The sequence below is a fragment of the Leucoraja erinacea genome, chromosome 28 (assembly GCF_028641065.1).
Source record: "Leucoraja erinacea ecotype New England chromosome 28, Leri_hhj_1, whole genome shotgun sequence".
NCBI classification, from domain to species: domain Eukaryota; kingdom Metazoa; phylum Chordata; class Chondrichthyes; order Rajiformes; family Rajidae; genus Leucoraja; species Leucoraja erinaceus.
This window is the reverse complement of record NC_073404.1, coordinates 1949557-1973414: the sequence shown is the minus strand read 5'-3', so window position 1 is coordinate 1973414 and position 23858 is coordinate 1949557. Positions and strand designations below refer to the sequence as shown.

Sequence of the window (23858 nt, the reverse complement as noted above, 5' to 3'; positions counted from 1 at the left end):
TGATAAGATAGCACACAAAAGGCAGAAGAGGAGAGCATGCAGGGTTGGTAGGAATATATTAGGAGGACAGGAGATTAGCTGACCAACAGAAGACAACCAGGATAACAATTAGTGGTGGTAGAGCCTCAACAATTTGCAGTCTTCATTAAGACTTGGATTTTGTGCTAAAACTGTGTGTTGGCAAGTTGTGAGAACACCAGGGCAACAGGCCCTTTGGCCCACCATGTCTGTGCCAACCATGATGCCAGTTTAAACAAATACAATTTGCCTCTGTGGTCTATATCCCTCCATTCACTAGGTGTGTTTATGTACCTTTCTAAATGCCCCTTAAATGTTGCTATCTTATCTGCTTCCACCACCTCCCCTGGGTGCATGTCTCAGACACATTACACTCTCTGTGTAAAAAATAATGCCTCGTAAATCTCCTTTAAACTTTCCTCCTCCCATCTTTGAACTCAATTATTCAAATATTCGGCAATTGCACCTTGGGAGGGGGAAAGTTATGACAGTCTACCCACTTCTCATCATTTTATATAAGTCTATCACTCCCCTCAGCCTCTGATGCTAAACTATCCAAGTCTGTCCAACCTCTCCTTGTGGCTATTGCCCTCAAATCCAGGCAGCATCCTTGTTAACCTCCTCTGCACCCTCTTCAAAGCCTCCACATCCTTACTGTAATGGGGTGCCCAGAACTGCCTAAATAGCCAAAATGTTATAAAGCTGCAACATGACTTCCTCACTTTTATCAGAACAAGCCTACAGAGGAATTTAGATGAACATGAATGAGTAATAAATTGGCAGGTGGAGTGTAGTAACCATAACCATATAACAATTACAGCACGGAAACAGGCCATCTCGGCCCTTCTAGTCCGTGCCGAACACTTACTCTCACTTAGTCCCATCTACCTGCACTCAGACCATAACCCTCCATTCCTTTCCCGTCCATAACCCTCCATCCCGATGGGATGTTGTCCATAATAAATGAGTGAAAAAAGCGAATTAAATGGGAAGAGCCTGCAAAATGTTTGTATGAAAGGATCTGGAGGTCCCAGTGCATGAAGCAAAGTGCTGGCATGAAAGCATAATCAGTAATTAGGAAGGCTAAAGTAATGTTGGCCTTTGTTGCAAATGGGTATGGGGAATAAAAGTAATAATGTCTTGATGTAACTTAGCAGGGTGCTGGTGAGACCACACATGGAGTATTGAGTATGGTTATGGTGTAAGGAACAATGTACTTGCAGTCAAGGCAGTGCAGGGAAGGTTCACGGGTTTACTCCAGGGATGAAGGGGATGACGTGTGATCTGTTTGGTTTGGCTGTCACTGGGAGCTCTCTGCACGTAGCCTCAGGTCAGCAGAGGGCAGCACGTTTAGCTGCCGTGACTCAAGCCAGCATCAGTGAGTGGAAACCCGGGGAAGTGGTTGTGATCAATACTTGTTTCGACACATCCTGATTTCAACAGTAATTTCAAGGTTCTTTCATTGAAGCAGCTTCCTGGCAATACATTGCCTCCTTTGGGCCTTAGCGAGCTGCATGATGGATTGGATTTGGAAATAGTTAAGTAGACATTGCAGTGCCGGTAATGCTATAAAGGATGGCACAGTGGTGCAGCGGTAGAGTAGCTACCTTACAGCGCCAGAGACCCAGGTTCGATCCTGACGACGGGTGCTGTATGTACAGAGTTTGTACGTTCTCCCCGTGACCTGCGTGCGTTTTCTCCTGGTGTTCCAGTTTCTTCCCGCACTCTGAAGACGTACAGGTTTGTAGGTCCATTGGATTCTGTAAAATTGTTAATTGTTCGTAATGTGTAGGATAGCGCTATTGTATGGGATGATTGCTGGTTGGCGCGGACTCGGTGGACCAAAGTGTCTGTTTCCACGCTGTGTCGCTAAAACTAAAGAAGGCTTGTGCTTGGAACCAGGCTTACTGTTCACTCCTCATGAGGACCAGTGGTCACCAGCTGACAGCTGAGCCATGCTGCTAAACTGTCTAATAGACTTCAATTGAGCTCAACTTCCCATCGGGATGCCTGAAAATCACTTCCAAACTCATGGTAACAGGTTTATATTGCGCTGGGAACGTGGATGACATGGTAGATTATCTGCAAAGACCTTTGACAAATCGCAGTTGTTGCAGAGAAGAGCATGACCATCCTCTTGTTTCCCACAGGTGGGCAAATAGCAACCATCCAGGACACAGGTATGACAAGATGCAGCCCAATAAGCAAGGTCTCTGCGGAACCCCCTTCGTACCGCGGCTCCATCACTCAGGTATGTCCTATTGTCTTCCCACTTGACCGCCTACAACCCACCCACACTCCAGGGACCCTCCTCATTGCAGGGACCCTCTGTGGTGGTCGACCCCCCGTCTCCCTCTGACTTGACCCTCCCCCATCCCAGAGTCTCCCTGTGAGGGCAATGAATAATTAATTCTGTGGCGACTTTTTTAAATTAATATACAGGAACTTATATGTTGCATATTAAGTGACTAAAAGCAACATGCAAACTGGACGATTGTGAGCGCTGGTGTGACCATGGAGAGGCTGAGCCCAGGAATCTAACGGCAGTACCTGGAGACCGATCAAAGCCATGACCAGAGATCAATTTGAAGTCTATTGAATGAATGTACAGTGGGTTTGGTAACCTCAGGCCCCACACCAGTTAAAGAACAGGCAGACTTGCTGATTTCAGCAACAGAAATGCAGGCAAAGCCAAGAGCCGACTTTAGGTTTCTGTCAGCGGAGAAGATTTATCGATTTGTAGGTTGTGCACTTTATGGAGCATCAGAATTGCAGCAGTGGGAACCCTGCTCTGCTCTTAATGCTTCCCCTGTGAAGAATGTTGATTCCACTCTGGTGGATGTTCATGTTATATTCTATTTGTACTGTACTCTTTTTGTTTGTATGGCTGCATGGTAAGTCAAATTCCGCTGTACCTTAATTGGTGCATGTGGCAATAAATGTGAACTTGCACTTGCTTCCCCCTTGGCAGCGAGAGTTGCTCCTGAATATTCCGTGTTTCAGTCAAATATGCCGTGAAATATTTGAAAATTATCTCTCTGCTCGATACCTGCCTGAAACGACAGCGCTGGGCCGGCAGAGAGGAGCTGAAAGGGTGGCACAATGGCGCAGCTGTAGAGTTGCTGCCTTACAGCGCCAGAGACCCAGGTTTGATCCTGTCTTCGGGTGCTATCTGTATGGAGTTTGTACATTTTCCCTGTGGCCACGTGGGTTTTCGCCAGGTCCTTCGCTTTTCCACCCACATCCCAAAGATGTACAGGTTTGTTGGTTAATTGGCTTCGGTAAAATTGTAAATTGTCCCTAGTATGTAGGACACAGCATGAGTGTACGGGGTGATCGCTGGTCTGTGCGGACTCTGTGGGTCAAATGACCTGTTCCCGCACTGTATACAGGCCCTTTGGCCCAACTTGCCAACATCGGGCAACATGTCCCAGCAACACAAATGCTACCAGCATTTGGTCCATATCCCTCCATGTACCTGCATAACTGCTTCTTAAATGTTGGGATAATCCCAGCCTCAACTACCTCCTCTGGCAGCTTGTTCCATACACACACCACCCTCTAAAGTCTAAAGGAGGTGGTGATTCAAATTCACAGCAAAGAAAATGATGAGAATGAGATGGGAATGCATTTTGTTTGCAGGGCACCCCGGGCTTGTCACAGCAGGGCATCGCTGCAGATGCGCTGCTAAAGGGAGCAATCAACAAACTGGCGAGTGAAGATCTGGGCAGCCCCGAGCAGTCCCGGGAAGAGGCAATGTCCAAAGGTCACGTCATCTATGAAAGTAAGAGTGGCCACATATTGTCATACGACAGTAAGTTCATATTTTTTAATTCTTCTTCATGGTTTGTCTTTGTAGAAACATCAGCACAGTTTCATGACTCCTCCAAATCTTCCTCCTTTAGACTGCAATCTCATTTATTTGCACATACAACATGTCAAGGGGGAATGGATCAATGTGCAGGAAACAACTTGCAATCATCCCTTCGAACCTTCTCTGCCATTCAGTGAGATCATGGCTGAACCAATCTTGGCCTCAACAGCAGTCTTCTAGTTTCTCCCCATACCTCTTGACTCCCTTGACGTTCAAATATCTATCAGTCATCATCTAGAATAGTAGTCGAAGGGGGAGAATGGCCTCCAGTTTTTATATTACTGCAGGTTCTAGTGAGAGGTAGAAACTAATGTTCCTCTGAGAAGCTTAAATGCTAAAATATTGTGCATGTGTTCACTGATGACTCCAATTTTGATTGAGTATTTTGAAGAGATAGCAAAAAGGATTGACGAGGACAGGATAGTAGACATTGTCCACATGGACTTAACCTAGGCATTTGTTAGCGTATTGCATGGTACGCTGGTCCAGAAGGTTAGATCACAGCTAGACAATTGAATACAAAATTCTCTGCGTGGAAGGAGACAGAGGGTGTAGTGAATGGTTATCATTCCGTTGGAGGTTTATGACCAGTGGTGTGACAGGTATCGGTGCAGGATCTACTGTTGTTTGTCATTTATGTTATCTACTCCATAACCAATCTTCAGTCCGTGCCAATGTATTACCCCCAATGCCATGCACTATTATTTTACTTAATAATTTATTGAGTTGCTCTCTATTGACAGCCCAATGGAATTCCAAGTTCACCGCACAATCTGGTTTGCCTTTGCTTCCAATTTTGTCGTGGCTCAAGTAGGGATCTAGAGGTCATTACGCTTATCATTCTGCTCTTCAGACCCTTGGTATTTACACTCAAGCTCATACAGCACTGAAGCAGGCCATGACACTGATACCATTTCCCCCCCCCCTCATATCCTGCCCACCCCTCATCAATTTCCCTGCCCCCCCCACTATCAGTCCCCTACACCAGATGCAATGTATATCAGACAATTAACCTACTAACCAGCACCGCTGGCACTCCGGACTGGCATGAACACCAGCGGTTGCTCCTGCTGAGTGGATTCTGCCACCACACTGACAATCCATGCTGGCACCAGACAGTGGCTGCATGCCCACTGGCTAACATTCCTTGCCCATAGTGTATTCACTCATCCAGAACAGCCGTCTGATATAATCAATGCTCACTCATCACCTGTTAGATACGTCCTCAGTCCTGCCTGAATCGTCATGCCCATTGAATATCTACCCTCATTCCAGGCTGGCACTGTATACCTCTGTCACCTCACTAATACCTGATAGCACAAGACTGCTGCCCATGCCTATCGGATGCTCACTCAGACACTGACATTCCATGCTCATTCCATCCCATTGGATAGCCAGACCCCAGACTGAATCTTCATGCCCATTGGAATCTCACTCGAACTGACAATCTGTGCCAGGGGATACTCACTCCAGACCGATGCTGTCTGCAATTGGATTATTCAGAGCACATCGCATAGTTATTGAGTAAAAACAAACTCCGGATTGATAATTTGTTTGCATTAGTAAACACTAAAGCATTCCAACTGGATGTTCCCTGAGCCCAGCCTGATACTCCAGCTCCACATCTATCTTCTATATTACTAAAAGTCTGATCTTGACCGCTTTTGGCCCACTGTGCTGTGATTTCCGAGAGAATGCCGCCACCTACGGCCGTCATTTTTGGCCACCTCGCTCAGATCCCCCCTTCGCCTTCCGGGACCAAAGGATTTTTCCCATCGATGAAAAATCAGAGAGATATTAATGTTTTTTAAAAATTGACCATTCTCTCTGCTGCCCCTGCTGGGGGGAGGGGGTGGGACTATAAAACCAGGAAGTGGTGTGCCTCACTCAGTCTCTGCAAGATGGAGGAAGCCAGAGGGTCATGTCTCTCTGAGTTCTGAATAAGACTGAACACATATCTACTCAACTGTCAGTGCCCTTAATGCGGTTTGAAAATGAAAATATGGTTGGTTTGAAGTAAAAATGCACTGCAAATGGTTGTTTGGGTTGAAGTAAAAATGCACTGCAAATGGTTGTTTGGGTTGAGGTTGAGGTAATTGGTGGAGAGGTGGAATATTGCGTCGGGGGACCAGCCCTCCCATGTGAACATGGGACCCAACGGGTCCCACTTAGTCTAGTATATATATCTAATGCCAGATTGACACTCCAGATGCAAGATACAACCCAGCCATATCAATACTGATGAGCAACTCTTGCATGCCCTCTCTCTCTGTCCCTCCCCCACCCTAGTTGTTCTGCTAGTTTCACTGTTCATATCCCTTTGTTATCACCTCTTCCACAGCCAACAATGCACCATTGTGGGCTCCACCTTTCCTTGGTCATCGGTGTAGGCTCTGATTTGTTCTTTTCATACCTTTCATTCCTTTGTTCTTTGCACATTTTCATACCTCTACTTTCCCCTGACTCTCAGTCTGAAGAAGCGTCACCTATTCCTTTTCTCCAGCGATGCAGCCTGGCCCGCTGAGTTACTCCAGCATTTAGTGTCTGTATCCAGATGCCCCTCTGGGTACTGCATGATCACTCACCTGCAAACACAAGGTCTTGTCCATCTATTCTAGCATTAGCTATAACTGCTTAAAACTCTCTTTCAAGACCACCAGCATAATCAAGGATGAATCCCACCACAGACACTACCTCTTCCCCCCTCCTATGAGGCAATAGGTATGGAAGTATGAAATCACACACCTCCAGATTCAGGGACACTTTTTCCCAGCTGTTATCAGGTAACAACCATCCTATCACCAACTGGTAGGTCCTGACCTACCATCTACCTTATTGGAGACCCTTGGACTATCTTTAATCGGATCTTACTTGATTTTATCTTGCTCTAAAGGTTATTCCCTTTATCCTGTATCTATACACAGTACATGGCGTGATTGTAATCACATATAGTCTTTATGCTGACTGGATCGCACACAACAAAAGAACTTTTCACTGTACCTCAGTATATGTGACAATAAACTAAACTGGGTAGCTCACAACAATAAAGCTCTTCACTGCACCTCAGTACACATGATGATAAACAAAATAAGCAAAACAGTTATATCATGATGGTTCAAAACATGCGTGTAGTTGCACAGTCATTTCTGGCATTGATAAGAAGCTGTGGTACAATGTTCCAATTCATCTGACATTGTTCTTCATCCCAACAGCTGCAAAGAATGTACGGGAGGGTACGAGAAGTCCCAGGACAGGCCTAGAGCTCCACGGCGTCAAGCGGAGCTACGATCTCATGGAGGCTGGGATGAATCGAGGACTCTCAATGCGCGATTCTCCAGTGCCTACACCATACGAGGGTACGACTGGGGAGATGCCACAAACACTCGGCTGTATTTTGTTTCAAGTTTAATTGTTAAATTACATACGGATCTTGCCACTGGCGTTTCCGACTTATGGCTCCATGTAGATACAAGCAACTGCAGATGCTGGTTTACAAAAAAAGACACAAAGTGTTGGATCAGGCAGCATCTCTGGTGAAAATGGATGGGTGACATTTAAGTTTGGGACCCTTCTTCAGACTGAAAGAAGAGTCGCCTGTTCATGTACTCTAGAGATGCTGCCTGACCCGCAGAGTTACTCCACACTTTGTTTTTTTTTTTGTATTATGGCTCCAGCTTAAAAGAGTCCTCTTGACGAGCAAGTCTCCAAGCAGACTCGGTCTCGTACATGTTGCTTATGTGGTTTAAGCTTTGGGATGAGGTCCTGCTCTATTTCTCCGGTGTCCTCCCAAAATTGTTTCTGTTTAGTCAATTACAGTGCCCTCCATAATGTTTGGGACAAAGACCCATCGTTTATTTATTTCCCTCTGTACTACATAATTTGAGATTTGTAATAGAAAAATCACATGCGGTTAAAGTGCACATTGTCATATTTTATTAAAGGCCATTTTTATACATTTGGTTTCACCATGTAGAAATTACAGCTGTGTTTATACATCCCCCCCCCCCCCCCCCCCCCCCCCCCCCCCCCCCCCCCCCCCCCCCCCCCCCCCCCCCCCCCATTTCAGGGCACCATAATGTTTGGGACACATGGCTTCACAGGCGTTTGTAATTGCTCAGGTGTGTTTAATTGCCTCCTTAATGCAGGTATAAGAGAGCTCTCAGCACCTAGTCTTTCCTCCAGTCTTTCCATCACCTTTGGAAACTTTTATTGCTGTTTATCAACATGAGGACCAAAGTTGTGCCAATGAAAGTCAAAGAAGCCATTATGAGACTGAGAAACAAGAATAAAACTGTTGGAGACATCAGCCAAACCTTAGGCTTACCAAAATCAACTGTTTGGAACATCATGAAGAAGAAAGAGAGCACTGGTGAGTTTACTAATCGCAAAGGGACTGGCAGGCCAAGGAAGACCTCCACAGCTGATGACAGAAGAATTCTCTCTATAATAATGAAAAATCCCCAAACACCTGTCCGACAGATCAGAAACACTCTTCAGGAGTCAGGTGTGGATTTGTCAATGACCACTGTCTGCAGAAGACTTCATGAACAGAAATACAGAGACTACACTGCAAGATGCAAACCACTGGTTAGCTGCAAAAATAGGATGGCCAGGTTACAGTTTGCTAAGAAGTACTTAAAAGGGCAACCACAGTTCTGGAAAAAGTTTTTGTTGACAGATGAGATGAAGATTAACTTATATCAGAGTAATGGCAAGAACAAAGTATGGAGGAGAGAAGGAACTGCCCAAGATCCAAAGCATACCACCTCATCTGTGAAACACGGTGGTGGGGGTGTTATGGCCTGGGCATGTATGGCTGCTGAAGGTACTGGCTCACTTATCTTCATTGATGATACAACTGCTGATGGTAGTAGCATAATGAATTCAAGTGTACAGACACATCCTATCTGCTCAAGTTCCAATAAATGCCTCAAAACACATTGGCCGGCAGTTCATTCTACAGTAAGACAATGATCCCAAACATACTGCTCAAGCAACAAAGGAGTTTTTCAAAAGTAAAAAATTGTCAATTCTTCAAGTCAATCACCCGATCTGAACCCAATTGAGCTTGCCTTTTATATGCTGAAGAGAAAACTGAAGGGGACTAGCCCCCAAAACAAGCATAAACTAAAGATGGCTGCAATGTAGGCCTGGCAGAGCAGCACCAGAGAAGACACACAGCAACTGGTGATGTCCATGAATCACAGACTTCAAGCAGTCATTGCATGCAAAGGATATGCAACAAAATACTAAACATGACTACTTTCATTTACATGACATTGCTGTGTCCCAAACATTATGGTGCCCTGAAATGGGGGGGGGACTATGTATAAACACTGCTGTAATTTCTAAGTGGTGAAACCAAAATGTATAAAAATGGCCTTTATTAAAATCTGACAACGTGCACTTTAACCACATGTGATTTTTTTTTCTATTACAAATCTCAAATTGTGGAGTACAGAGGCAAATAAATAAATGATGGGTCTTTGTCCCAAACATTAAGGAGGGCACTGTATGTCAACTTTTATCCATCAGGGAAGAATGTGTTAGAGTACTATTGTGCCTGAATAGAATTCCTTTGTGCTGTTAGCTCCTCCTAGCATTTGATGGATTGAAACAATAATGAATCAAAGGGGTATTGGTAGGAGGATGTGGAGAGGATGTTTCCTCTTGTAGTTGAATCTATCACGAGGAATCGGTGTTTACAAATGTTTAAAACAGATTGGATTTTTTTTGCTCTCAATTTCATGATAATGGTATTTAAGAGGCTTTATAGTCTTACCATTGACTGGTTAGCATGCGACAGCTTTTCACTCACTGTACCTTGGTACGTGGCAATAAACGTAATTATCTAATATGCAGGAAAGGGAGAGATACTGCATGGAAGTAGAAGCGATGAGTTTAGCTTGGCTTCATATTTAGCGTAATCTGTGGGCGGAAGGGCCTGCCCTGTGTTGCAATGTCCAATGTTCTATGAATCTTTAAAACAATTCTTCTTATAAGGCAGTGTCTTTGAATATTCTCAAAGAGAGGGGGTTTTCACAAGATAAGCAAAGAGGTGAAAGGTTATCACATGAAAGCAGGATTGAGATTACAGGCAGTGATCATATTAAATGTTGGAACTGGCCTGAGGGGCTGAGCGATCTCATTCTTTTATTAATTCAGATGTTCATGTGTGCTCCAAGATCTGGTCAACTGTAATGGAGAAATCAATGCTTCTCATTTCTATGAATGGAAGTGTTGGTGATAATTTAGGAGCAGAAAATATACTAGTACTATACTCGTACTATTTCATATACCAGTATATGAAATATACTAAAGATACTGAAAATAATCGTCCAATTTCACCAATTTCAGGTCTGATCAGTCGTGCAAGGGAGAGCCCTCATTTACCAGAGTCTAAGGACAGAACTGTTCCATCAGGGTCAATAATGCAAGGTATGGCCTCTTTTATTCTTGATTCCTGCAAAGCTGGTTTCAGCCAGAGCAGGACATCTTGGAATATTTGCCTTTTGGGTTTTGGGAGTTGGACTCTTTTAATTTATTCATTTTTCAGGATGTAGCTAGCAGGCAAGATTGGCATTGATTTCCCATTCCCAATTACACATTTCCTGCAAGTATAGTCTTTTCTGACCTGAAATGTTGATTCCATCTCTCATTCCACAGAAGCTGCCTGACCTGCGAAGTATTTCCAAAATGTTCTAATGTAGAAACCAGGAACTGCATATGCTGGTTTATACCAAATATAGACAGAAGGTGTTGGTTAACTCAGCGGGTCAGGCAGTATTTCTGGAGAAAAAAGATGGGTGAAGTTTTGGGTTGGGTCTGAAGATGGGTCCCGACCCAAAACGTCACCCGTCCTTTTTCTCCAGAGATGCTGCCCGACCGTCTGAGTTATTCCAGCACCTTGTGTCTATCCAAAATGTTCTGCTTTGTTTTCAGCTTCCCAGCATCTGCAGTGTATTTGATTATCAGTTGACCTTATGGACTGGCAGCTTTGTGTGAGGTAGTAGCTTTATTTCACTTCATGCTTCATGGGATTTAAATGTTCATTGTCTGACATTGGGTTAGGTACACCCAGAGCTTCGAGCGATTCCTTTGACGAAGGCATAAAGTACAGCAAGCAGATTAAGCGGGAGAGCTCTCCGCTGCGAACCTTCGAGGGGTCTATTACCAAAGGCAAACCATACGAGGGAGTCACCACCATTAAAGAGATGGGTCGCTCCATCCACGAGATTCCGAGGCAAGAGTGTCGCAAAACCCCGGAAATGGTGCAGAGCAACAGGCCAATTGTGGAAGGTTCAATATCACAGGTATGAGTTCACATCAGGGGGTACTTTGTATCTTTATTAGATGTTTTAATTAAATCATTCCGTTTTTATTACAACTATTAAGTATCTGAAGACCTGAAAGTGGCAGCACGGTGATGCAGCGGTGGAGTTACTGCCTTAGCCACTCAGACCGAGGTTCGATCCTGACAACGGGTTTTATCTGTACGGGGTCTACACTTTCCCTTGTGACCATGTGGGATTTCTCCAGGTGTTCAGGTTTCCTCCTCCACCTCAAAGACGTACAGGTTTATAGACTAATTGACTTCGGTAAAAATTGTACATTGTTTCCAGTGAGCAGGATAGTGTTAGTGAACGGGAGTCACTGGTCAATGATGACTTGGTGGGCTGACGGACCTGTTTCCGCACTGTAACTCTAAACTACATTAAAACTAGGCTAATTTGTAACTCCCTTTTACAAATACAATTCGTAATACAGTTTAGTTAAGCCACAAAACAAAGCGCTGGAGGAACTGAACAGGTCAGGCAACATCTGTGGAGAAAATGGACAATCAACGTTTAGGTTGGGATCCTTCTTCCGACAGATGCTGCATGACTCGCCAAGTTCCTCCAGCACTTTGTTTTGTGCTCAAGAGTTTAATTGTACTCTCTGCAGCCATGTGTGTTGTTACTAATCAGCAACCCTGGACCTTTGCATTTCAAAGCAGTTGCTTTGAATTTGTGCAGAGGTACACAGAGCAGTAGGTTGAATTTGGAGCTGTATTTGTCTCTGACTATAGAATAGAATAGAATAGTTTCTTTATTGTCATTGTAACATGAACCATGTACAACGAAATTTAAAAATGTCAGCCAGTCAGTGCATCATTCAACATTTCTAAAAGCTAACGATACATACAAGATAAAATATTAAAAGATAAACAACTAAAATAAACATCAAGAAAATAGCACGCATAAACACCCAACCCTCCATCCTTCTGTCGATTTCACAGTGTACCACAGTCCCTTAGTCTGTATCGCCCCTGCGCCCCTAAACTACATTTAGTGCTTTTATAGCAGTGGGGTAAAAACTTTTTTAGTCTGTTCGGCCTTGTCCTTGTAGATCTGTACCGTCTGCCTGACGGCAACAGTTCAAACAGGGAGTGTCCGGGGTGGGAAATGTCCTTTATGATACTCTGGGATTTTTTGATGCAGCGGGAACTGTGTAAGTCCTCCAAGGTAAGGAGAGGGCAGCCGACAATCCTCTGGGCGTTGTCAATGGCCCTCTGGAGCGCTTTCCTCTGAGCCGCTGTGCAGCTGGTGTACCACACGCATACACAGTATGTTAGTATGCTCTCAATGGAGCACCGATAAAAGGACAGCAGCAGTCTCTGAGTGATGTTATTCTTCCTGAGCACCCTCAGGAAGTGCAGTCTCTGCTGGACCTTTTTCAGCAGCGCAGAGGTGTTCACGCTCCACGTCAGGTCCTCCTCAATATGGATTCCCAGGAAGCGGAAATCCGCCACCCTCTCCACACAGTCCCCTCTGATAATCAATGGTACCATGTCCGTTTTATTCTTCCTAAAGTCTATTATTAATTCCTTTGTCTTTAAGGTGTTGAGGAGCAGGTTATTTTCTTCACACCACACTGTCAGCTGCTCCGCCTCATCCCGGTAGGCGTACTCGTCCCCCCCGGAGATGAGTCCCACCACCGTAGTGTCATCCGCAAATTTGACAATGCTATCCCACTGCCTTGACAAAGGAGACCAACTATTGGGAAATAATTGAGGAAATATCAAAATGAGCTGAAATGTAAAAGACCTGCATCACAATAGCAGGGAAATGACACTGGAATTCGAGAGTTGCTGATGGACAAACTGGATATGATTGATACCTCACAGTAACTCATCGCTTCTCATCAAGCTGAGCTCAATTGATATAAGTCATACAGCGTGGAACAGGCACTTTGGCCCAAATTTCCCACACTGACCAACATGTCCCATCTGCACTAGTCCCACCTGCTTGCGTTTGGCCCATATCCCTCTAAACTTGTCCTATCTATGTACCTGTCCAAATGTTTCTTAAGCATTGCAATACCACCTGCCACAACTACCTCATCTGGCAGCATGTTTCATCGATATCTGGCCTCTTGGATATATTTTTGGTGAATTCACTGAGATTGATTACATGAATGAGTTAATAACTTTATATCAAAGTAACATGCAACTACCTACATAACGGAATGTGAGTTAGACTAGAGCCTTTATTCAGCAACTCGTCCGCACAGACTTGGTCACAAAATGTATTCACTTTTAGAGATTTAATTATTAATTTAAGCTCATATTCCGAATATTTTAAATCATAACTGATTCTGGATACCCAATTAAACGCTATTGTACCAATCAGAGAATGAGCAGGGTCTCAGGCCAGAGACAATTCGAAGTTGCGTAAAGTGGATGGGATTAAATGGTTTAATTTTGTATCATTGAGTTTGTAAACTGATTTCTGGAAAAGTGAGGGATTGGTGTCCAGTTTAAGAACCTTGTATCTGAGATAATTGAATCTGTGTTACAGGGAACTCCGGTAAAGCACGAGAGCCAGTCTGCCATTAAACATGATGTTAAGTCTCTGATCACAATGACAAGCAAGCACCCACACCCCATGCACCAGTTGGAGAAGATCTCGGAGGGAGTGAAGGTCATGGAAAGGAAGTATGAAGAGATGAAACCCTCTGACCAGTTAAGGGTTCGCCACAGTGCAGTGACCAGTTCTGGGACTTCTGTTCTCAGGTCAACCATGCACGAAGCTGCCAAATCTCAGCTGAGTCCAGGCCTCTACGAGGATCCCAATGCAAGGCGGACTCCAGTGGGATATCCTGGCTACATTACCAGGGGGCCACCAATGGTCAGCAGATCACAAGAAGGTAAACTTATACAATTAGCACTGGCTGTTCAATAATAGAAACCACAGGATGTGTGTTGTGCCTGGTTATTACTGAGGCAAATGCTCTCCAAACGGAGGCACGGTGGCGCAGCGATAGAGTTGCTGCATTACAGCGCCAGAGAGGTGCTGTCTGTACGGTCTGCACCTGGGCTGGAATGGAACCAATGTCCTTGGGGGAGTGTTTGCTAGTGCTGTTGGGGAGGATTTAAACTAATGTGGCAGGGGGATGGGTGCAAGAGCAGAGAGACAGAGGGGTGTAAAATGAGGGTAGAAGCAATAGGTAGCAAGGTGAAAAGTAAAAGTGGCAGGCAGACAAATCCAGGGCAAAAATCAAAAAGGGCCACTTTTCAACTTAATTGTATAAGTGGTAAGAATGTTGTAAAAACAAACCTGAAGGCTTTGTGTCTCAATGCAAGGAGCATTTGTAATAAGGTGGATGAGTTGAATGTGCAGATAGTTATTAATGAATTTGATATAGTTGGGATCACGGAGACATGGCTCCAGGGTGACCAAGGCTGGGAGCAGAACATCCAGGGATATTCAATATTCAGGAGGGATAGAGAGAAAGGAAAAGGAGGTGGGGTAACGTTGCTGGTTAGAGAGGAGATTAACGCAATAGAAAGGAAGGACATTAGCTTGGAGGATGTGGAATCGATATGGGTAGAGCTGCGAAACACTAAGGGGCAGAAAACGCTAGTGGGAGTTGTGCACAGGCCACCTAACAGTAATAGTGGAGTTGGGGATGGTATCAAACAGGAAATTAGAAATGCGTGCAACAAAGGGTAAAACAGTTATAATGGGTGACTTCAATCTACATATAGATTGGGTGAGTCAAATTGGCAGGGGTGCTGAGGAAGAGGATTTATTGGAATGTATGCGGGATAGTTTTCTAAACCAACATGTAGAGGAACCAATGAGAGAGCAGGCTATTCTAGACTGGGTATTGAGTAATGAGGAAGGGTTAGTTAGCAGTCTTGTTGTGCGTGGCCCCTTGGGCAAGAGTGACCATAATATGGTTGAATTCTTCATTAGGATGGAGAGTGACATTGTTAATTCAGAAACAAGGGTTCTGAACTTAAAGAAAGGTAACTGAGGGTATGAGACGTGAATTGGCCAAGACAGACTGGAAAATAGATTATGAAAGAAAACTGGCAGGGTACATAAAAACTGACTGCAAACGTTTTTATATATATGTGAAGAGAAAAAGATTAGTTAAAACAAATGTAGGTCCCTTGCAGTCAGAAACAGGTGATTTGATCATGGGGAACAAGGACGTGGCAGACCAATTGAATAACTACTTTGGTTCTGTCTTCACTAAGGAAGACATAAATATTCTGCCGGAAATAGCAGGGGACCGGGGGTCAAATGAGATGGAGGAACTGAGTGAAATCCAGGTTAGCCGGGAAGTGGTGTTAGGTAAATAGAATGGATTAAAGGCCGATAAATCCCCAGGGCCAGATAGGCTGCATCCCAGAGTACTTAAGGAAGTAGCCCCAGAAATAGTGGATGCATTAGTGATAATTTTTCAAAACTCTTTAGATTCTGGAGTAGTTCCTGCGGTTTTCTAAGGATTGGAGGGTAGCTAATGTAACCCCACTTTTTAAAAAGGGTGGGAGAGAGAAAACGGGGAATTACAGACCAGTTAGTCTAACATCGGTAGTGGGGAAAATGCTAGAGTCAGTTATTAAAGATGGGATAGCAGCACATTTGGAAAGTGGTGAAATCATTGGACAAAGTCAGCATGGATTTACGAAAGGTAAATCATGTCTGACGAATCTTATGGAATTTTTCGAGGGTGTAACTAGTAGAGTGGATAAGGGAGAACCAGTGGATGTGTTATATCTGGACTTTCAGAAGGCTTTCGACAAGGTCCCACATAAGAGATTAGTGTACAAACTTAAAGCACATGATATTGGGCGTTCAGTATTGATGTGGATAGAGAATTGGCTGGCAGACAGGAAGCAAAGAGTAGGAGTAAAGGGGTCCTTTTCAGAATGGCAGGCAGTGACTAGTGGGGTACCGCAAGGTTCAGTGCTGGGACCCCAGCTATTTACAATATATATTAATGATCTGGATGAGGAAATTGAATGCAACATCTCCAAGTTTGCGGATGACACGAAGCTGGGGGGCAGAGTTAGCTGTGAGGAGGCTGCAAGGTGACTTGGATAGGTTGGGTGAGTGGGCAAATGCATGGCAGATGCAGTATAATGTGGATAAATGTGAGGTTATCCACTTTGGTGGCAAAAACAGGAAAGTAGACTATTATCTGAATGGTGGCCGATTAGGAAAAGGGGAGATGCAACGAGACCTGGGTGTCATGGTACACCAGTCATTGAAAGTAGGCATGCAGGTGCAGCAGGCAGTGAAGAAAGCGAATGGTATGTTAGCATTCATAGCAAAAGGATTTGAGTATAAGAGCAGGGAGGTTCTACTGCAGTTGTACAGGGTCTTGGTGAGACCACACCTGGAGTATTGCGTACAGTTTTGGTCTCCTAATCTGAGGAAGGACATTCCATAGAGGGAGTACAGAGAAGGTTCACCAGACTGATTCCTGGGATGTCAGGACTTTCATATGAAGAAAGACTGGATACACTTGGCTTGTACTCGCTAGAATTTAGGAGATTGAGGGGGGGTCTTATAGAAACTTACAAAATTCTTAAGGGGTTGGACAGGCTAGTTGCAGGAAGATTGTTTCCGATGTTGGGGAAGTCCAGAAAAAGGGGTCACAGCTTAAGGATAATGGGGAAGTCTTTTAGGACCGAGATGAGAAAAACATTTTTCACACAGAGAGTGGTGAGTCTCTGGAATTCTCTGCCACAGAAGGTAGTTGAGGCCAGTTCATTTGCTATATTTAAGAGGGAGTTAGATGTGGCCCTTGTGGCTAAAGGGATCAGGGGGTATGGAGAGAAGGCAGGTACAGGATGCTGAGTTGGATGATCAGCCATGTTCATATTGAATGGCGGTGCAGGCTCGAAGAACCTATTTTCTATGTTTCTTTGTACAGAGATTGTACTATCTCCCTGTGACCTGCATGGCGTTTCTCCGGGAGCTCCGGTTTCTTCCCACATTCCAAAGATGTACAGGTTTGTAGGTTAATTGGATTGGTAAAATTGTAAATTGTCCCAAGTGTGTAGGATAATGTTAGTGTACGGGATGATCGCCGGCCGGCGCAAACTCGGTGGGCCGAAGGGCCAGTTTTCCCACTGTATCCACAAAACTAAACTAAGATATAGAAAGATTTGGAAATTCATCTAGTTGAATATTAGTGATGGTATGGTAGGCACGGAGGAAGGATATCTAAGTGACAATATCTCGACTAGTTGGGAAGGTGGGTCAAGGAATGGCAAGTGGAGTTTAACTCTGCCAATTGTGAGAGGTTGCACCTCGATATGTCAAACCAGGGCAGAACTTGCAGAGTAAATGGCAGAGCCTTGCAAACTGTTGTAGAATAGAGAGATCTTGGAGTACAGGAGAATGATTCCCTGAAAGAGGCGAGTTGGGCGGACGGTGTGATGAAGAAGACATTTGGCATCATTGCCATCATTGAGAAAGGTTTTGAGTACAGAAGTTGGGACATCATGATGTAACTGTGTAAGTTGTTGGTTGCACACTTGATGGCACATTTGTGTAATGTGTGCAGTCCAATCACCCAGCTATGGCAAAGATGTTATTTAGAAGAAATTCAATAGTCAAGAGTGTTTAACTCACATCAAAAATGGAACAATGAAATTTTTACTTGCAGCATCATAACAGGTCTATAAAAACTGTACTCTTAGATAACATAATAAACAAAAGAAAGTTCACTAAATTGAAATATGTATATTTTAGTGTAAAACAAAAGCCAAAAGTCCTTAGTGCAACAGTTCATAGTTGGTAGGTTAGATGCTGTTTGTAGTGTTCAAGAGCCTGATGGTCGTTAGGAAGATATCCCTGAATCTGGAGTTTAGAGTTTTCAGATTCCTATCCCTTCTTTCCGACGGCAGGTGTGCAATGAGAGCTGGCCAGGGTGGCGAGGGACTTCATGATGCAGCACCTCTTGTAGAACCCTTTAATGGTGGCGAGCTCAGTATGGCAGTGTCCATCACTTTTGGTAACCTCCTTCACTCCTGGGCATTCAAGTTGCTGAACCAAGCCATGATGCAACCAGGCAACTAAAGTATTCGTCGATATATCGAATCTCCACAATCTTCTAAGGAATTAGAGACATTGATAGGCTTTCTTTATGATTTGATCATTGTGCTGGGCCCAGGACAGATCTTCAGAGATATATGCATCTAGGAACTTTTATGTTATCGTTTCACTCCACCACTGAACTATCAATGAAGACAGGTTTGATGGATAACTTGGCCTTCCTCTTCTAAAGTCAACAATCAGCTTTTTGGTTTTACTGATGTTGAGAATAAGGTTGTTCTTCTGGCACCATTCAATCAGACGATCGATCCCTCTCCTATACTCTAACTCATCATTACCCACAATTCGTCTATCAAGGGTGGTGTCTTTGGAGAATATAATGATGTAGTTGGAACTGTGTCTGATACACAGTCATTGGTATGGAATGAGTAGATCCGGGGCTGAGCACAGTCTTGAGGTGCTGATGGTTATCGAGAAGGAAGTGTTGTTGCCAATTCATACTGATTGTGGTCTGCTCATGAGGAAGTCAAGGATTCAGTTGCAAAGGAATGTGCAGAGACCCAATTCCCGAAGTGTAGTAACAGGTTTGGGGAGGATGATGGTGTTGAACACTGAGCTGTGGTGGTGGCCCGTCAGTGACGACGACTATGTGTTTTTATTGTCCAAGTGGTCCAGTGCAGAGTGGAGAGCCAGTGAGATTGCATCACCCTTTGATACATTTTGGCAATATGTAAATTGTAGTGGTCCAGGTTCTTGCTAAGGTGGGAGTTCACTCGGATGTCAAGAGTGTTTTATTGTTATATGTCCCAGATAGAACAATGAAATTCTTACTTGCAGCAGTACAGTAACTCAGGCAGCATCAAGGAATGGGTGATGTTTCGGGCCGAGATCCTTTTTCAGCCTATATATATATATATATATAGGCTGAAGAAGATATATATATATCCTGATGGCAGGGGTGCACTGTGCGTGTGGCCAGGGTGGTGTGGGTTTCTGATGCTGGCTGCCTTTGTGAGGCAGCGACTCCTGTAAATCCTTTTGATGATGGGGAGGTCAGAGCCCCTGATGGACTGGGCAATATTCACTACTTTTTGCAAGCTTGAGTTCTAGGCAGAGGTTGTACATGCTGGACCTTTATCTTTGGAATGTAGGAGACTGAAGGGTAAACTTATTGAGGTGTACAAGACCATGAGGGGCATGGATAAAGTGAGCACTCAGCCTTTTCCACAGAGCAAAGGATTCTAAAACTATAGGGCAGAGGCTTAATGTAAGAGGGAAGAGATTTAAGAGGGACCTCAGTGGCAACATTTACATTCAAGAATAATCTATATCTGGAATGAGCTGCCAGATAAATTCCTTGAAGCTGATACAACCACAACTTTAAAAGACATTTGCACAGGTGGATAAGAAGGGCTTCATGGGCTATGGGCCAAATGCAAGCAAGTAAACTATCCCAGTACACTAACTGGGCCAGCATGTACACCCTGGGCCGAAGGGCCTGCTTCTGTGCTGTACGGCTCTATGACTTATAACTGTTGATTCACAAGTCCTTGTCTTCTCTCCTTGCAGTTGTTACGACATCAGGGAAGTCTTGCCCCGATAGGAAAGCTACCATGGTGTCAGCACAAAGGGAGAATATATCTGTTAAGTCTCCAGTCTCTGTCGTGGACCCATCTGCAAATCTCGGTCCTTACGAATCTCTCCATGGGCGAGGGAACCCTGAATTCAGAGGTCATGTTCCACTCCCCTTCGACCAGACAATGGCTTTCCACCGAGCATTAGACCCAGGTAAGGCTGTCTGTAAATGGGATCTGAAAGGCAATATTTCATGATATGACCCTATCTTTCCTTGATACGCAGTCCTTATAAACTCTGCATTCTATTTTTTTTTAAGGGTTAGCCATTGCTGATTTACTGTGAAGGAAAGAACTGCAAATGCTGGTTTAAATCAAAGGTAGACACAAAATGCTGGAGTAACTCAGCGGGACAGGCAGCATCTCTGGAGAGACCCTTCTTCAGATTTACTGTTGTAGTTACCCGAGTCAGCTCACTCCTTTGTTGTCTGGGTTATTCAGATTTGAAATTCTCATCCTGGTTTCAAGTTTAACTAAATCACGCTCTGTCTTTAATATAAAGTTCTATCCCTAAAGCCCCTTAACTATCAGATCATCAGATGAAGGGTGGTCACGGTGGCGCAGCAGTAGAGTTGCTGCCTTACGGCGAATGCAGTGCCAGAGACCCGGGTTTCATCCCGACTAAGGGCGCTGTCTGTACGGAGTTTGTACGTTCTCCCCGTGACCTGTGTGGGTTTTCTCCGAGATCTTCGGTTTCCTTCTACACTCCGAAGACGTTCATGTTTTTAGGTTAATTGGCTTGGTAAATGTAAAAATTGTCCCTCGTGGGTGTAGGATAGTGTTAATGTGCGGGGATCGCTGGTCGGCGCGGACCCGGTGGGCGGAAGGGCGTGTTTCCGCGCTGTATCTCTAAACTAAAAACTAATCATTGCACAAGACGCGATGTAAAATAGCTTGTTCCCTGGGTCTTTTCCACTCAATGTTTAAGAGGTGGCAGACAGCAATAAAGAATGTAGACAAGCCATTTGAATCTCCTGGTGAAGATTCATTTTGGGTTACTGATTGATGTATTTTCCCACGTATTTAGAATTGCAGTTTTATCTGCATGTTTTGCATTACACGATTTAGAGCTTGGACCTCTTCACTTCATGAACTAAATGCTCACTCTTAACTCGTAAATTAAATATTCACTAGCCTCTCCAAATCTTGATCGTTCTTGGACTAAATGCCTACCCTGACTAAAATTATAAAAAGGTAATTATTAAATATAAATACTAAAGATTCATTTACTAAATGCAGTATTTATTATTAACGGTTTTTGTTTTAATAATCGATCTTAGATAGGCATAATTCTCCCGTGCCTTTTATCCGCAGTACGTGTAAAACGTGTAACTATGTTCAACTCACGTGCCGTGGACACTGCTTCAAGCCTTCACTTACAACGGGCAATAAAGGCAGCTGAAATTCTGCCTTTGCACATAAGGTGCTGCGCATGCCCACAGGAGAGGAGACCTATCTGTACATGCGCGTTTTAAAAGATTTTTTCAAAGTCGACTCTGTCTACAGGACTGATCTGCGCAAGCATGGTTTTACGATTTTTCTGCGCATGTGTTGTTTTTCTGATTTTTAAAGGTCGGCTGACTGCATAGTGCCTACCCTGTGTAATTAATCACGGGAGGTGCCGTCGCAGGCTCACTGAAAAGACCCTGAACTGAACCCAAAAGTTAAAAAAAATAGACACCTGGAACCGTGAGAAACCCTGCTGATAAGTTGTTCTCAAATACACTGTGAATCAAGGGACTGAGAGCGTATACATGGATTTTGACTTTCATGTGCAGTATCTCTGCCCCAGACAGATCAGGATCCATGTCCAAATTAATGGAACCAAAGCATATTAATTGCTGCATGCCTTTTTGTTATTGAATGCAGACTGACGGTGTGATCTTCATTCTAATCTTCTTGTTACTTTTCCTCTAATCTGCAGCATACCTGTTTCCCCGGCAACTGTCCCCAAACCCCACTTATTCAAATCACTATCAGCTGTACGCAATGGAGAACACGCGGCAGACCATTCTCAACGACTACATCACTTCCCAACAGATGCAAGTCATTACCAAACCAGATGGTACGAGGGGAATGTCACCACGGGAAACGTTAGGTGTCCCCTACGCTGCTGGAGCCAGAGGTGAGATCCCCTTTTCTAGCTGCCTCTGCGCCGCTGACTGTTCACTGAATATGGCTTCTGTTTCAAACACTGGATTATTGAAAGTGTGTTCATTTGCAGGAATCATTGACTTGGCACAGATGCCACACACGATACTTGTACCAGGTGGGAGCAGTACTCCTCCCATGGACAGGATTACCTATATTCCTGGAAACCAAGCCCCTTACCCTGGCAGGTACAACCACTCCCCTATATCACCAGGTAAGAATAGCTTCATGTTATTTAAAATAAGATTTTTTTATCAGATTGAGGCTTTGTTTAATACAAATTGAAAGAGTAAAGAGAACAGCTGGTGCTGAGAAACTCTAGACACTGGGTATTCTGTAGTGGGATCGATGGAGAGGGAAATTCTGCTGAAGATTGAAAGTAGTTTAGTTGTTTATTATTGTCACGTGTACCAAGGTACAGTGAACAGACTTTAGTGATACAGTGCAGAAACAGGCCCTTTTGCCCACGGAGTCAGTGCTGACCAGCGATCACCCCGTACTCCAGCACTATCCTACACACTAGGGACAATTTACAATTTTACAGAAACCAATTAACCTACAAACCTGTACATCTTTGGAGTGTGGGAGGAAACCGGAGCACCCGGAGAAGACCCTCGCAGTCACAGGGAGAACATACAAACCCAGTACAGACAGCACCCGTAGTCAGCATCAAACCCGGGTCCCCAGAGCTTTAAGGCAACAACTCTGCTGCTGCGCCACTTTGCTGCCCTAACTATACACGATTACAATCAAGCCGTCCACAGAAGACACAAGAGATACCAGATGCTGCGATCTTGACCAAAACACAGAGGGCAGGTGGAACTCAGTGGGTCAGGCACCATCTGTGGAGAGAAATAGACAGACGATGTTTCAAGTCAGGGCCCTTCTTCATACTTGAGCCTGAAGACGTGTTCTGATCCAAAATGTCGATTGTCCATTTCCTTCCTCCGCCTGACCTGCTGAGTTCTGAGCAATTTGTTTTTTTGCTGGAAGTTATATCTCTTATTTAAACTGGGAGAGCTAAACTGTGGGAACTAGTCAACGACTTCAGGACTATTTATTTATTTATTAGTTATTTATTTCGGACAGAATAAAATAATAAAAAGCAAATGTGAAACAGCATACAAAAAACAAAACACAAATATTTATAAAGTGTCATAAACAATATCTATAAATAAATAAATGAAATCATATGTGTCCGAAAAGGAGCAGGAAGAGTACAACGAGTACACACACGGTTGTGTCAATGATACTGAAGTGGAAATGGTCAAGAGCTTTGGGTTCCTGGCTATAAATATCCCCGGCAATATGGCCTGGTGCAACTACATTAGCACCACGACCAAGAATGCCACAGAACACTAAGGATATTCGGCATGTCTCCAATGACTTACCAATTTCCACAGATGCACCATAGAAGGCATCCTATCTGGATGAATCTCAACTTGGTATGGCAACTGCTCTCTCAAGACCTCAAGAAATTGCAGAGACTAGTGAACATAGAAACATAGAAAATAGGTGCAGTAGGCCATTCGGCCCTTTGAGCCTGCACCGCCATTCAATATGATCATGGCTGAACATCCAACTCAGTATCCTGTACCTGCCATCTCCCCATACCCCCTGATCCCTTTAGCCACAAGGGCCACATCTAACTCCCTCTTAAATATAGCCAATGAACTGGCCTCAACTACCTTCTGTGGCAGAGAATTCCACAGATTCACCACTCTCTGTGTGAAAAATGTTTTTCTCATCTCGGTCCTAAAAGACTTCCCCCTTATCCTTAAACTGTGACCCCTTGTTCTGGACTTCCCCAACATCGAGAACAATCTTCCTGCATCTAGCCTG

General features: G+C 44.2%; 1 protein-coding gene across 22 annotated transcripts in view; it reads left to right on the top strand.

Moving 5' to 3' along the window:
* The window catches only part of ncor1 (nuclear receptor corepressor 1), a 171226-nt gene that overhangs the window by 106777 nt on the left and 40591 nt on the right, over window positions 1–23858 (top strand). For 17 of the 22 annotated variants that reach the window (XM_055657492.1, XM_055657491.1, XM_055657489.1 and 14 more), the window contains 9 exons: window positions 2169–2269; window positions 3661–3832; window positions 7105–7248; window positions 10250–10330; window positions 10964–11205; window positions 13732–14080; window positions 19801–20019; window positions 21790–21990; window positions 22075–22230. In XM_055657492.1, coding sequence (XP_055513467.1) covers window positions 2169–2269; window positions 3661–3832; window positions 7105–7248; window positions 10250–10330; window positions 10964–11205; window positions 13732–14080; window positions 19801–20019; window positions 21790–21990; window positions 22075–22230 — 1665 coding nt within the window. The remainder of the gene's footprint in view (window positions 1–2168; window positions 2270–3660; window positions 3833–7104; window positions 7249–10249; window positions 10331–10963; window positions 11206–13731; window positions 14081–19800; window positions 20020–21789; window positions 21991–22074; window positions 22231–23858) is intronic. The other 5 variants (XM_055657485.1, XM_055657498.1, XM_055657494.1 and 2 more) reach the window with 2 other exon arrangements.